This window comes from Astyanax mexicanus, chromosome 7, assembly GCF_023375975.1.
Source record: "Astyanax mexicanus isolate ESR-SI-001 chromosome 7, AstMex3_surface, whole genome shotgun sequence".
NCBI lineage: Eukaryota > Metazoa > Chordata > Actinopteri > Characiformes > Acestrorhamphidae > Astyanax > Astyanax mexicanus.
In genome coordinates this window covers 44,788,456-44,804,520 of record NC_064414.1, presented here as the reverse complement: position 1 = coordinate 44,804,520, position 16,065 = coordinate 44,788,456, and the positions used below count along the sequence as shown (strand labels likewise).

At 38.2% G+C, this 16,065-nt stretch overlaps 1 protein-coding gene across 1 annotated transcript; it reads right to left on the bottom strand.

Moving 5' to 3' along the window:
- Positions 1 to 2,733: 2,733 nt before the first annotated feature.
- On the bottom strand, positions 2,734 to 13,347 carry ppm1kb (protein phosphatase, Mg2+/Mn2+ dependent 1Kb). The gene is made up of 7 exons (XM_007234310.4): positions 13,267 to 13,347; positions 10,145 to 10,700; positions 9,181 to 9,281; positions 5,323 to 5,488; positions 4,365 to 4,509; positions 4,103 to 4,237; positions 2,734 to 3,960 (listed from the first exon to the last, which is right to left on the bottom strand). The coding sequence occupies exons 2-7, from the start codon at positions 10,582 to 10,584 to the stop codon at positions 3,829 to 3,831; spliced, it is 1,119 nt and encodes a 372-aa protein (XP_007234372.1). The 5' UTR covers positions 10,585 to 10,700; positions 13,267 to 13,347; the 3' UTR covers positions 2,734 to 3,828.
- Positions 13,348 to 16,065: the final 2,718 nt, after the last annotated feature.

Genomic DNA, 16,065 nt, shown 5'->3' with positions numbered 1-16,065 from the left:
TGAGGACAGACAAAGGCACTAGATAAACACATCAGTTCACTAAATGTAACAGTGGTCCATGGAAAAGAAGAGGTTCAGGCTGGTTTTCCAAAAGCATTGCAGCAGAAACTTGGTAAAAGGATGGCACAGGGGAACTTGTTTTAAACAGTTTTAAACATTTTTCCCTGTCTGACAAGTTTTCACTACAGAAAAAGTTCTTTGTGGTTTGGGAAAGGGACACTGCCTGTGTAGGACATACACAAGCCACGGTATTATACCAAAAGTGCTCTGGAGAAAAAGCTTAGTTAGAACCTTAGGTTTGTCAACAACACTCCAAACAGAGTTCTCTAGAAAATTACCTGCTCAATTCATATATGGGCTCATTCAGACATTACCCAGATTTTCTAATTGAGGTCTGGAGGAATAATGCCTGGGTAGCATCCAGTACAACTGATCCAGTCCGCTCCTGTGGGTCCAGAAATGTTTGGGTTTGGGTTCTTGTAAAAAGGGCTGAAGAGACCCCAGGTATGTTCAAATACTTCCCATTTGATCATTTGTACAGTAAAGTTTCACTGAACCCCAACATATCTGCATAATTCAACCATTTACATACAACCAAATAAAATTAATTAATGAATAATGAAAATGCACTATTCTATATTCAAAATGATTCACAACGGTCTATTAGCTAAAGTAACAAAACTGTCAGTTAGTGCATTTCTTCAGGTGTGTTAAGTGAGCTATCGTTGCTTTAGCAGCAGTCTGAAATATGTGGTGTGATTGGATCACAAGACTCAGAACAACAAAGAAAGGTTTGCAACCACCAAAAATCTACTCCAGCTAAAATATAATTTGTTTCAGTAAAGTACTCTGAATGTCTACTATCTTAAAGACTGAATTATGCAGACATTTGGAAAACTCAAATTCTTTTTTGAGAAGAATTTTAGAGGAAAGAAAGATGCAAGTAATGGAAGTAATAGATCACAGTTAGGCTAAATACAGTGCACATGAAAATGACAGTGGATTTTCAACATATTTCAGCTGGAGAAGGCAAAAAACATGTTTGTATTCTTTTGCTAAATAGTCAAGCAAAGTTACTTACAGTTGTGGTCAAAAGTTTACATACACTTGTAAAAAAACATAATGTTATGGCTGTCTTGAGTTTTCAATAAGTTCTACAACTCTTATTTTTCTGTGATAGAGTGATCGGAACACATACATGTTTGTCACAAAAAACAGTCATAAAATTTGGTTCTTTCATAAATTTATTATGGGTCTGCTGAAAATGTCACCAAATCTGCTGGGTCAAAAATATACATACAGCAACAAAATTTGTCAATTTTGGTGATGTAGCGAGTTGTGTCAATCAAATTAGCTTCATGTCATGGCCTCTTCACTTCTTGTAAGTGATTCTGATTGACTACAGCTGTTGACTTCTCATGAGCCCATTTAAATAGGGCTCATTTGACCCAGTGATTAGACTCAGCTACAAAAGCTACAATGGGAAAGTCAAAGGAACTCAGTGTGGATCTGAAAAAGCGAATTATTGACTTGAACAAGTCAGGGAAGTCACTTGGAGCCATTTCAAAGCAGCTACAGGTCCCAAGAGCAACTGTGCAGACAATTATACGCAAGTATAAAGTGCATGGAACAGTTGTGTCACTGCCACGATCAGGAAGAAAACGCAAGCTATCACATGCTGCCGAGAGGAGATTGGTCAGGATGGTCAAGAGTCAACCAAGAATCACCAAGAAGCAGGTCTGCAAGGATTTGGAAGCTGATGGAACACAGGTGTCAGTCTCCACAGTCAAGCGTGTTTTACATCGCCATGGACTGAGAGGCTGCCGTGCAAGAAAGAAGCCCTTGCTCCAGAAAAGGCACTTTAAGACTTGGCTGAAGTTTGCTGCTGATCACATGGACAAAGATAAAACCTTCTGGAGGAAAGTTCTCTGGTCAGACGAAACAAAAACTGAGCTGTTTGGCCACAACACCCAGCAATATGTTTGGAGGAGAAAAGGTGAGGCCTTTAATCCCAGGAACACCATGCCTACTGTCAAGCATGGTGGTGGTAGTATTATGCTCTGGGGATGTTTTGCTGCCAGTGGAACTGGTTCTTTGCAGAAAGTAAATGGGATAATGAAGAAGGAGGATTACCTCCAAATTCTGCAGGAAAACTTAAAACCATCAGCCCGAAGGTTGGGTCTTGGGCGCAGTTGGGTGTTCCAACAAGACAATGACCCAAAACACACATCAAAAGTGGTAAAGGAATGGCTAAACCAGGCTAGAATTAAGGTTTTAGAATGGCCTTCCCAAAGTCCTGACTTAAACCCCATTGAGAACATGTGGACAGTGCTAAAGAAACGGGTTCATGCAAGAAAACCATCACATTTAGCTGAACTGCACCAATTCTGTCAAGAAGAGTGGTCAAACATTCGACCTGAAGCTTGCCAGGAGCTTGTGGATGGCTACCAAAAGCGCCTAGTTGCCGTGAAAATGGCCAAGGGACATGTAACCAAATACTAATGTTGCTGTATGTATATTTTTGACCCAGCAGATTTGGTGACATTTTCAGCAGACCCATAATAAATTTATGAAAGAACCAAATTTTATGACTGTTTTTTGTGACAAACATGTATGTGTTCCGATCACTCTATCACAGAAAAATAAGAGTTGTAGAACTTATTGAAAACTCAAGACAGCCAGAACATTATGTTTTTTTACAAGTGTATGTAAACTTTTGACCACAACTGTACATCTGTCAAAAACAGGAAAGAATATACAAGTATGTGAAGCTATGGGCTGTGCTGGGCTGTCTGTCAAACACATTGTTCAAGCATTGCCTCCAGAAACTAGTTGCACTAGTTTTATACAGACGCAACCCCCATGTGCTTCTGCCATTACCAATACATTGCATTACATTAATAGTTTACAAAAGCAGGTAGCCGGGGGAAAAAAGGGGAAGAAGTTATTTCACCTCCTTCAACATTGGGTTCAATATGGATATGGAGGCTAATGTTTACTGTGCTGCTGTGCAATGGCTGTAAAGGAAGATAAAGCCTTCAATGCCATTAATACAACTTGCTTTAGTTTACGTCCTCTGAGAGACAGAGCTGATATGAGCTAGTATGTCTCAAATGTTGAAAAGTGACAATGCATTTGAAGACAATAAAAATGGAAGTGTTTCAAACCACTGAAATACTACACAACCAACAGCATGAGAGTCTAATATGTACCAGAAAAATTGCAAGGAGTGAAAAAAGTGCTGCTGTCTTAATCTTTTTTTCCGATGAAAGTCTATGCTTGAAAAATGCTGAGAAGACTACTTTTTTGTAGAAGCTTAAAGTCACAATTCTTAAATACGTACACTTACAAGTATTCTGAGGTAAAACTAGGGCAGCTACTAATGTAGCAATTACAGAACCGTCTGTATGGTTAATAAATATTTTTTAAATATTGCTGGTTATGTTCAATTGTGGCTGCAGTAATACTGGTTAGTGTGCAGATCATACACACTAAAGTGTGTAGTGTGTACCTTACCTCACAAAGCATTTGTGCCTAAATGTGCTGAATGACTGTGAGGGTATACCCTTAATGAGGACTCATGTAGCATAATGTCACTCATGTTGCTGTCTCTCATCTGATCTAAGTGGTTATGAAGTGTGTGTGGTGTCTGGTCCAAACCGAAATGTATGGGGATGAAGGCTGGATGGTCTTTTCTTCCTGTTCCCTTAACATCATGAACTGACAGTATTGCACGTTGGTCAAGACAGACCAGGATCACCCTCCCACCTGGCCTGCTTATTTGTTCAGTCATTTTTTCTTGGTCTCTTCCTCTTTATCTTTGTACACTCATGCCCATCGACCGCTGGACACAAAGCTGCGGCTAAAGGAGAAGCTGACCTCAGAGCTTTTGTGCTTGCCCCATGCCCCAAATGGCACCACAATAATTGTGCTGTTGTCCTCTGCACCGTACTGTGTAGCCTGAAAACAGAGAGAAAAAAAAGTGAGAAAAAGAATATTTTTGTACTTCCACCATTTTCTCTCAGTGCATTTAAAATTGTAGCAATACTTAATGCTAAATGCAATCCTACTGGCTTAGTACCCCGAAAAAAAAAACCTATACCTGCTCAGCGATCCGCTGCGCTGCCTCCTTGGGGTCATGGCACTGGTTGATGACATCACAAATCTCTTGGCTGTTCATGATGAAATTGATGCCATCAGTAGTGAGGGCAAAGAAGGAGTCGTGGACATGATGTAACTGGGAAAGGAAGCAGCAAAACTGTTAATTTCTTACTTCAACAATAATGTCAATATCTCTTAAACTCAGGTTCCACAGTACAGCTGTAGTTCAGCTTTTTTAAGTTAGCATAGAGGAGGATACTTACTGTAATGCGTTTGGTCTCTGGCTCTGCAATGACCCCATGATTTTTGAGGTCAAAGTCTCCGATGCTCCTGGTCATTGCCAATCTGCCGTTGACGTGGGGCTGTCCCAGACTGTTCCATGTCACAAAGCCCCCACTTTTACGAATCCTGCATTACACAAGCAAGATGAAAGAAAGTTAAGCATTTAAACAAATTCCGCAGAACAGGGAGATGGGTTGTTTTCTGATCACAAATCTAGAGTATTATGAAGTGTTTATCCCACTTTTCTTGGAGTCTGTTTGTGTTTTGTGCATATATCAGCAACATATCGGCTATTTTATGGCATTGACAATGTTTGCGACTTGAGCCTCACAGACTTAAATCAGTTTCTTTATACGAAGGACTTCCAAAAAATAAAGTATTTTAGCTGGTGGAATCTTTTCAAACTGTTCTTTCATATTTGTAACCCTATAAAAGTTTTTTTTTCTGGTGGTTAAAAGTGCAGGGCAGTCTACTAAGATGTGTTTAATAGTTTGAGAATTGACAGGCTCCTGAATTAATCAGAGAATTGACAGGCTCCTGTTCGCCAACCAGGAGGTGGCAGGGGGTAAGAGCAGTATGTCCAATTCGGCACCTAGTTTTTGTTGGAGTAACTGTTTCTACGGACATTTGCACTACTCCACTGCTCAGTGCTAGCTTATGGCTGGCATTAGCTGACATGGTGCCAACTGGTTGATTAAAGAACAATGATTTGAGCTTGCATTGACTGTGGATGGATAAAAAAAATACGTATTGTGTATCTCCTTTCTGGCATATAACCAACCCTAATCTCGAAGGGCGTTTTCACACAAGCCTTTTCCAGACCTGGGAGTGATTGCTCCACAGGTTCGGCTGTTTTTAAACCTGGGAGTGGTCCACAGTACCACTCTATAGTTCTTCTGTGTAAAAAAAAAAAAAAAAAAAAAAAAAACTTCCCCTCACCTGTCTTTCTCATCCTTCCTCTCAGGTGTGTGATCCACAGTGAGTTTTACAGCTTTGCCTTTCCGGGATAGCATGGCCCGGCTGTCCCCAACACTGGCCACCACCAACTCGATACCATCTCTCAGCAAAGCCACTGTTGCAGTGGTGCCAGAGCTGAGCGCAGACGCTGCAAAGCACCAGAGAGAAAGCACACACGTTACAAAGCCCAGCAGACAAGGAATAATATTACTACAGCTGCATTCTTCTGAGGGTAATCACATGAGCCATCATATGTAGCCATGCACAAACTACTACATAAAACACACTCAAAACAACCACACACACCATAACATAACATACAGAGAGGATCACTAAATTGTATTTATAGACAGAGAAATAATTATTCCAAGGACAAAGGATGTCTTCACACTCTCTATCTCACACTTTCTTTCTCACGCCCTCACACACTCTTAACACATACACTCACAGCTTTGTTGTACTCCAAAGATTGGTAAAGTAGGAGAGTTAGTTTTGGACTTATTTGGGAAAATGAAGGGGGAGGGAGAGGATGGGTGAAAAAGCTGAAAAGACTTAAATCATGCAGAGAGGAGTAGTAGTTTTGAGGGTAAGGTGGAAGGTAAAAAAAAGTAAAGGAAAAGAGAACTAACACAAAAACATGCATGCCAAAACTTCAGAGGGACAATATAAGGGCCTGATGGGGGGTAATGGCAGCTGCTCAAGCAGTTATAACTAACAGAAACAAAAAAATAATCAAACAGCAACCTGCAGCTGCAGGATACAGTTTCTGCATTACAATGGCAAAAGCCACACCCTCTTTCTGCATAAAGTACTTTTTAGACAAGATTTGTTTGTGATTATTACTAAGGTTTGTTTCTTAGAAATTTAGCCCAAATCTGCAATATTAGTTATGCTATCTTAATCATGTACAAAGTGCTATGCTTATAAATATTCTATGCCATCCTGTGAGAAATCTGAGTTTTTAAGAGGTAAAATGTAACGATTTATTTGATTCTATATGACCCAAAGTAAGCTGATGTGCACTTTTCTACATCGAGTGTCCAACTCTGGATATTAAAATAAATAACATTTCAAAAAGCTCTAAACAGCCTTCAATCATTTACTATTATAAGATAAAGAGCGGAAGATGATTGGTGTAAATAAAATGTAAGTTAAATTAGGAGCCATTTTTCCAGACCCTGATTAGGCCTCAGCCAGCATTAACTTTAATTATTTTTTTTTAAACCTGTACTTTTTTGTCCAGTGAAACATATGAAGACATAATTATCTTTTTTGCCAAGAGCCAGAGGGGCTCCATAATACGCATTACAATGTGATAATAGTATATTAGTACATTGCAACTGCAATCATTTTAGAGTAAATAATCCTGTCTGGATAACACATACAAACATATTATTCACAAATTGTTCTTGTTCAAAGTCCAGTGAGGTAATTCCATATTTGATTATTTTTCTAAGAAATATGCCAGTAGTTCCTAGTGCATATTGTTAGATGAGCACGAACAAGCCAGTTAGTAAGCATCTCTGACTTATTACATGCTAATTTACTTTTGAGGTCAGTGCTAAGGGTTATAAATGCTTTGTGAAGTTTGATAAATAAAAAATTGCATAAAGGGCTGAATTCAAAAGACTTTAGTTAAAAAGGGCACTCTACTAAATTATTGTATTTACATATTTATTATAAAAGGTATCTATAATCAGAATTATGTTGCTGGTGTTGTAACATAGACAAATCCTTCACACAGGTTTGTCAATCTGAGAAATCTAGTCCTTGAATACATGTGTTAAAGATCAGGAGGTAGCTAAAGAGACAATAGAGAGATTTAGAAAGAAAGGGAGAGAAAGTTGAGGAACCTTCCAGAAGTCCACGCATGGGACCCGCTGGACCAATCTAGCCCCTCGCCTTCCAAAAAGGTAGCGTAGAGCTGCTGCATTTATGGGTTCTTAGCTGGGTCCGCACGCAGCTGTCATAGATAACACGCACACACACACAGGGCAAGATTGTACATTGCACGAACCAGGGCTCATGAACGAGCCATACAGAAAACGAGCGAATGGATTATGTTTATTCTATCTGAGACTCAAAGGTATTACATTTTGGAGCAAGAGAGCTTCTAAACCTGCACGCTTTTAACCCCCAAAAGGGAATAAGAACAGAACGCACTCTGTGTCTCAAAGAAGTTGTTCACTGTGCATATATACTAATTACAAATGTTGCTATCACTGCATTAGTAAATAAAGAATTAGAGCCAAGGAAAATAATGTGAACCTAAATACAAACCTTTGCCAAGGCATAACCAAAAATTATGCACTTTATATATAGTAATTTAAACCTTATCTAAAGAGAATTCAACAATTAAGCTATAAACAGTAGTTTAAAATGTGGTCTGGTGTAAAACTAAACAAAATGCAAATGATGCAATTTCTCAAACTAGTCTTAATATGTAATCTTGATAATGATTTATTAAATTACAAAAATAGAAAAAAATAATCTTAATGGGTGCTAGGGTGTAATAGGTTGAATTGTGTGGCTGAGAATGTGTTTGACATTGCTGGTTAAATTTTTACATCATCAGCATTCAACCTAATAAAAGCACAATATTTAAAATCACAAGCTGGACTTTATAATATCTGACCACAAGATATGGATGTTGACATCAAGCAAACTCACATTAACATGCACACACTATTCGTGCGTCTATACTACAATTTTCTCTCATTTAGGCCAAATGTTTGTGTAAAATGTCAACATTTTACACCAAACCACTTTTTGTAGCTGATATACATTGTGAAAAAATAAAAATTCATCCCCTGCCTGAAGTTTGTCCCTACAAAGGTACGAACAGTCTATATTTTTATGGTATGTTTATTTTAACAAAGATAGACAGAATATAGAATCCAGAAAAAGCAAATCATGACTTAGACCCAATCCCATTTCACCTCTTGGCCCTACCACTTACCCCAACCCCTCTATGAGAATCACTGGTAAGAAACCCACAAATGTACGTATTTTCTTTGTTAAAATTGACGATTAGCACTATAATACCATAATTTAATGTGTAGTTTCAATGTTTTATGACCACATTCTTCACATTAAGCATTAAAAAAATGCTAGCGGTTTTTCTCAGCAGCTAGCTAGCTAGCTACAGAAAAAATATTATAAAATATAAGCTAATCGAAGCTAATTTCAGCTCCTAATCACAAAGGAATTAAGGAATGGAAAATAATAAATATAATTTCTGCACCATCTTCCCCTTTATTGAAGACATACAATGCCTGTTCAGGTTACTGAACTTTAGCACTCCACTGCTATCAGCCAGGCAGGGTATCAGGTGGTTGAATTTGTGTGCTTTATGGGCAAATTTCCAGTCAGAATTCTTGTGGATCAATGAATATATAACCTTTATTTTTTTTTTTACTTCTGGATTTTATGTTAATATTCTGTCTCTCTCTGATCAAATAAACCTAATCTAATATTATAGACTAGTTGTGTAAGCATTTTATTTAATTCAATTACATGACAAACCAAATGCCACAGTACTTTCAGTTGAACAAGTATTGTGCCTACCTCAAAGACATCTATTTAAATAAACTAATATTATTCAGGGTCACAGTATTTTTCTTGGCACTGCGTCTGAAGAGTCTACAGCATGTCTAATTTAAGATTATATATCACTACTGCAAAATGTGAAGTATATCTAGTATGGTGTTAGTCTGGCGTAAAATAGTTACCTATTTAGCAAAGTAACCACACCCACCACCCTCCCTGTGAACCTCTCTCCCTCCCAGTGACCCCTCCACACCATCCTCAGTCTCTAAACAGTACGGTAAGGGAACCTACCATCTGCGTTGAAGTGATGATGCCTTGCAAACTCTTTATCCACATTGAGAAATGCTTTTGTCAGAACTAGTTCCAAGTTGTCCTCTTCTGTCACAAGTTCTCTAAAACACAAATGCAGTAACATGAATCTAGTGCAGATTTACAGAGACAGGCACTTCATACTGATTTCATTCATACACATTTTAAAAATATGCCATTAGAATCCATCATTAAACCACATTCATCTTGACAAATGATTCTGTATACAGCACAAATGTATGCTATTCAGATTCATGATCAGGACACATGAACAAAGTTTTAACTTTTTTATTTAATTAAGAAATCAGTCTGATCACATGCTGCTAACTGTACTATTTAACTTGATGTAAGTTGAAGTGGGCAGTACACAGCTCCTGAGAACTTTTTAGCACTTTTTGTGAAAAATTCTGTAATACTCCTGTACTGCCTCAGTCCACATGCTTCTTTTACTTTTAGTGATGTTCTCGTCAACAAATACATGTGTGAAGTGTGTGCAGGAGAAAGAAATGCCACCTTTTTTAACACAATTAACCAGAAGGTAGTTTAGCATTCTGCCAAACAATTACATTATTTTTTAAATAATATAATAAAAAAAATCTAATAACAACCATTTTTGGGTGTGCTGATCTGATTTTCAGTAACTGCATCACTCTTATGAAGTTACCTTTTATCAGGTCTGTTTTTAAATTTAATCAACACATTTGCAATACAAGGCTTTAAAAAAACTGCTTTATTTTAATCTCATTCTGGATGTTGACAGTCTCCAACTATGAACACTCATTCCTATCTGAAAAAGGAAAAAAATACAGCTGAAGTTGGTCCACTGACTTAGCATCTTAAAGTTTTACACATAGCTGCCAGAAATTAAAACTAGCATATTGAAATTATTCTGAGCCAAGTTCCAACAAAAAAGACATCCATTATCAGAGCAAAAAATAACACTTACTTAATATGCTGCTCCATGTACTTGTGACAAAAGTCAGCAGCCTCTGCTCCCCCATGTCCATCAAACACAGCAAAATACAGTATGTTGCTGGTCAGCTGTGACAGCTGGTAGCGATCCTCATTCACTTTGCGTTGTCCAATCTGTGACGCGTACCCCACCTTGTTCAGACTGACCTTGGGGATGGGTTTGCCGTACCGGATGCTGGAAGGGAGCATAATTGGCTCATCTATGCGGTTGTCCCAAATACCAAAAGAGTCCCAGGTAGTGGGACGACCGCTGCTGTCTGGGTCAAAGCGTGAGTTGCTGGGACGCACTTCAGACGGGCTGTGGACTGATCTCTTCGGGTCATCCTGCAGGGCCCATCCGGTCTTCAGAACGACCCTCCGGCACACCCGGGACCCACCATGCGTGGCCAGTCGCACGAGAACGGCCACTGACATAGCTCAAAGACTACTAAATACTAAACAGCTGCTCCAAACTAATTCTTTTAGAACACACAAATCCTGGGCTTCAACAGCAAGTAGGTCACAGCCGCTCAAAATAAGTCAGGAGAGCCCTAGAAAAAAGAAGAACAACTAAGTTACCTGCTCACAGATCAATGATTTTGTACCAGAGGGCACACTGGAACGTTGAGCCTATAAAAAACAAATGATTACCTACATGCCCAGCTGATCCAAACGTACAGCACGTACCACACTGTGTGTCAATAATAAACATGACGTAGCACACACCGCCCCTCCTCCAGTCATGTAATCCACCTTCACAGCACAGTGTTTTCTCTGTATGGTGGTCACATGACCACCTAACAATCCTCCATGACCTCAATCAGGTGTGTTGGAACAGGAAAACTCAAAAACACCCCCCCCCCCCCCCCCAATATACAGTATAAAATATTTAGGCTCTATCCTTGAACTGAGTCGTTTTAAGGCATCTGAGTCCATTTCTGTTTAGAAATATCATTAGACAGGTTAATGTGGAGTAAATTATGATATGAATGTCTTATAAGTTAATTATTTTCTTTCTACGAATTACTTTATTTGCGTCAATAAATTAGCTCTTAACACATGCATACTACAATTTCTTGGACAGCTAAAACACAGCACAGGTGGTATTAACCATCTATGGCAAAGGCATGGCAACAAATAAGCCAATGGAACTTTAACAAATATAATAAAATAACAACACAAAGAAAATGCCACTGTATGGCAACATTACCATGTGCCCAGTTTGTGATTTCCCTCCTTTAACAGACCTTCTTAACCTAGTAATTAACCACAGTTTAACCAGGTGTGCTTGAGCAGGAAAAGCACAAAACTGTGAAAACTGTGAATGTCTTGAATTGCTCAGCCCATTCTGGGACATGGACATAAAAGGCATTTAAACGAAAATGTTTTACTTTCTTCCTATTAGAAATGCATAACTTCGCTTGTTGTGCTAGCGTGTTTCCCAAATCCTGTTACTGTTCATTGTAATTCATCGCTGCCCTCAGGCCCAGTTTGTTCACAATCCTGCATGTTTATCTTCTAGAACCACATTATCAATGACTCCTAATGTCTTTCCTCTTACTGGAAATGCTTGACTTCTGGCTTGTTGTTTAGTGTGTATTTAGTGTGTACCATATACTGTGCTACATTATTTAACATTTCACTGTTCTCAGGTTCATTTTAAATTAAGGACTTTTAACTTCATGAAGATTTAACCTCTAACAATACATTATCAATGCCTTTTAAATGAAGTAATTCCAAAAGTAGGGTGTTTAGTTGGTTGTGGTATTAAGTGTTCAGCAAATAATGTACTACTAACCTACACATTTTTACAATCTCTCTGAGCTCAGACCTACTTTTACCTAAGGTAAGCTAGCTAGCTACCAACCTTTCTATGTATCCTGCCTCTAACAGCAAAACATTAGTGACTTCTAAAATAAAGAAGTAAAAGAATCATGGCAGTGTTTGAGCTAAAGCCAACCAGAATGTAGTGTGAGGAGCAGGGTTTCTCAACCCTGGCCAAGGAGGTCCACTGCCCTTTTAGTGTAAATTTTAGTGCTTTTTAACCAACACACTTTAATTTTTAGTAGACCACACACACATACATATGCTGAATTCATAATATATAATGTACAATACTGCTTTTTTATTTTAAAGTAATTATTCCCTAGATTATTGGTTGATTTCTCTGCGTCTGTATGTTAACTTTATCAACCCTGATCCAGGAGGTCCACTGCCCTGAAACTTGTAACGTTAGTGCTTTTCCCTGTTTTAACGGACACCTTTGAATTTTAAATAAACTATCCACACATACAAGGTACATGCTCCCACACACTATACACTTACTAGCACAATGAATTGAAAATGTTTTTAATTGCTGCTGTAAGACTAATAAATGATGCTCTGCAGTTTTTAGAGCTTTTGCTCTTTTAAGACACATTTAACCAATCATTTGTTAAAGAGTTAAGAAACACTGGTCTTGTTAGGTTACACACAGGACTGAAGAACCTGAGCAAAACATGTCTGAAACACCGCCCCTTACACAATAGGCAGTCTGTAGCTGCATCGTCAACACGGCACCGCCTCCAATTTACATTAATTTCTTCATTTAAGCTCTGAATCTCCAGTTATTTTTATTTTAGCCGCAAAAGTACACTAACGCTACACTATCCAGGTTTGGTTGCATGCATTCGTTCCACCTTAAGTGGTGCGTTGGCTAACTATGGGATTTTTAAGGTGGAATTGAGAAGATGATTGTTTTGTATACAACACGCATGACGCAATATTACAGCTGCTTGAGAGCTCAAGGTTAGACTAGATCCTTAAATTATCTCAACCCACAGCTTTCTTTGCCGTAATAAAACCCTGTAAATCTGCTGCCATCTTCCAATATTGATTAAAAAAAAAACAGAAACAGTCTGTTTTGGAAACATTCATCCCCTCCTTCCCAGCCCACCTACCAACCGACGCCTCCCTGCAAAATGGCCGAATTCTTTCATTTCACGCATTAAACCATAAAAATAAGCAGCTGGCATTAGTGTTAGTGCATAAACACACGCACACAAGCACGCAAACCCTCCACAAAACCAACAACTCAACTTCTATTAACAGAAACAGCCGCTAACACAGCTAACTTACCTTCTCAGTTTCAACCGTTTTTCACTGTTAACCAAATGGCGATGTAAGCCCTCCCGCAGTAGTATGCGCCACCGCAAGCCCCGCCCACGGAGGATTAACCAAACGCCTCTCCACCAATCACAACACTAGAGGGATCCGTGTCAGCCAATCAAAACCCGGTCTACACTGTACAGCGTTTCAACATACTGATTGGCGCTTTATATTTGATTGTCTTTCATTTCAGCCAATCACTGGTCGATTCTTGACACGCCCCCCCACCACCCCCTACACAAAAATACTTCCATTCATATGCATGTTAAGTAACGTGCTCACAGGCCAAGTTTGAGAGGCAGTAAGAGCAAAAACTGTCCCTGTCCTGTTGCTGCTGTCTCGCGACACCCACCTACTGTCCCGTGACACTCACGTACTGTCTCGCGACACCCACCTACTGTCCCGCGACACTCAGGTACTGTCTCGCGACACTCAGGTACTGTCTCGCGACACTCGCCTGCTGTCCTGCGGAGCTCTTTAACTGGCCTGAGAAGCTCAACGACTGTCCTGCGAAGCCTTTTAACTGTACCGTGGAGCTTTTTAACTGTCCTGCGAAGCCCTTTAACTGTCCTGTGGAGCTTTTTAACTGTCCTGTGGAGCTTTTAACTGTCCTGTGGAGCTTTTTAACTGTCCTGTGGAACTTTTTAACTGTACCGTGGAGTTTTTTAACTGTCCTGTGGAACTTTTAAACTGTCCTGCAGTTTTTTTGTAGACCTAATAAAGCAGATTAAATCAAATTATACAATTCAGACGTGGCAAGCAGTTATCCAACACTTATTAAACAAAGTTAAGTTATTACAATATTGTTGTAGATGTATCATGTCATTTTGCTTGACGTTTACTTTAGGAGTTCAGGGGAACATGTTTACCTCGGTGGATGAAATGCAGAGATGAGTGCAGGTGTTGCTGTGAATTCAGAGGATTTAAAATACAGTAATCATGCTGATAAACTGTGTGTCTATTACTATTTCACCCAGTAACATTTGATCTCTCGCTATACCTCTTTAATTCTGAGAACACAGCGGGAAAAGTTTTAACCAGAACCTAAGAAAAGTGGTTTCCCCACTGTTTATTACAGCAGGAGAGGATTAAAAGCACAGTAGTTGCTCAGGTGACCAGCCAACGCCGCTATAGCCAAAAAAAGTTTGATCAATAAAATACTAAAAATATTTAAAATGAATAAAAAAATAATTAATATAAAATAAAAACTCATTTAAAACACAATCAAAGGCTATCTAATAGTACGCAGAATGATATCTGTTTCAGTTTCAAATAATTGAAACAGCTCACCAAAACCTCAACCTATCCTTTATATTTGATTCAATTTATAGGTCCTCACTCATCTTAATTTATTTAACTAAACTGAGTTTTTATTTTTAGCCTCGCTCTGAATTCAGCTCCGCGCTGAGAGAGAGAGAGAGAGAGAGAGAGAGAGAGAGAGAGAGAGAGAGAGAGGCACGGCGCAGCGCATTTTGCCTGATATCTCTTGATTAAATATCAATAAATATGTGAATTATTTTTGTAATAATAATAGAAATCTAGCAGGCGTATTATATTTGTGTGAATAACATGAAATGTTTAAAATGAATACAGACATGTAGAAAAAAAACGAAGACAAGCTGTAACCTAGATATAAATAATTATATCTTAATAATAATATAATAATAATATAATAATAATAAATAATATGATATTGTCCATCGGCACAACCCTAATTGTAACTAATACAAGTACACAGTGATGGGATTTTGATGGAATAGGCCAGTGTTTCTCAACCCTGGCCAAGGAGGCCCACTGTCCTGCAGTTTTTGGAGTTGTCCCTGCTTCCAATACACCAGACAATCAGCTGTCAATTATTGTGTTAATGTGGGGCTGTCAAAGTATGACAATTAATAAAATGTGCAGGGCAGTGGCCCTTAAAGACCAGGATTGAAAAACAGTGTAATAAGCAATAGAATAGGCTCTATCAAAAGACCACAAATTAAACGGTGTCACTGAAATCGTTTCATACCTACACTGCAAAAATCTAAATATCAGCAATTGAAATGATATTTTACATTATTTAAGTAATTCAGAGCCCAAAACAAGCACATACGTTTTTTTTCATGATGGTGATTTATGATGACTGATTTATGAATTTAAGTGTAACGCAAACACCTAGATTTTATTGATTATTTTTAAAGAAAATTTACCAAGAAAAAAATAAGCAAAATGCTGTGCAAATGCTTTAACTAAAATTTAGACTTTTAGACTTAATTTAGACTAATTTAGACTTTAATAGAATGTAGATAAACAATAATAAACGAGAATATAGCAAAAAAAAATAATTTATTAATTAGACTGTTCCAGGAACTTATATACAGACACACATAAGTACACACACATCAGAAAAAAATGAATAATAAAAAATATAATTATACCAGAATGTGATATAGAATATAAAAGAGATATATGAGTGTGATAACTGTGAGATTAGGCTAAATACACATGTAATGTGTGTGCAGACATGAACAAGGTCGTTACCTGTGTCCATATTAGTTATTAATTTAAAGTCATACTATTTTTGATATTTGATATTTTGTATTATGACACTGGAAATATTATATAATAGATTTGATGGTCAAATAGGGGAATTATCTCATAAGTCTTAAGTCGTCTCAAAAAAACTAAGATAAGACACAATGTATCACATTGCGGCACAGTTAAAAGCTCCACAGGACAGTTAAAAAGCTCTGCAGGACAGTTAAAACAGTTAAAAACCTCCGCGGT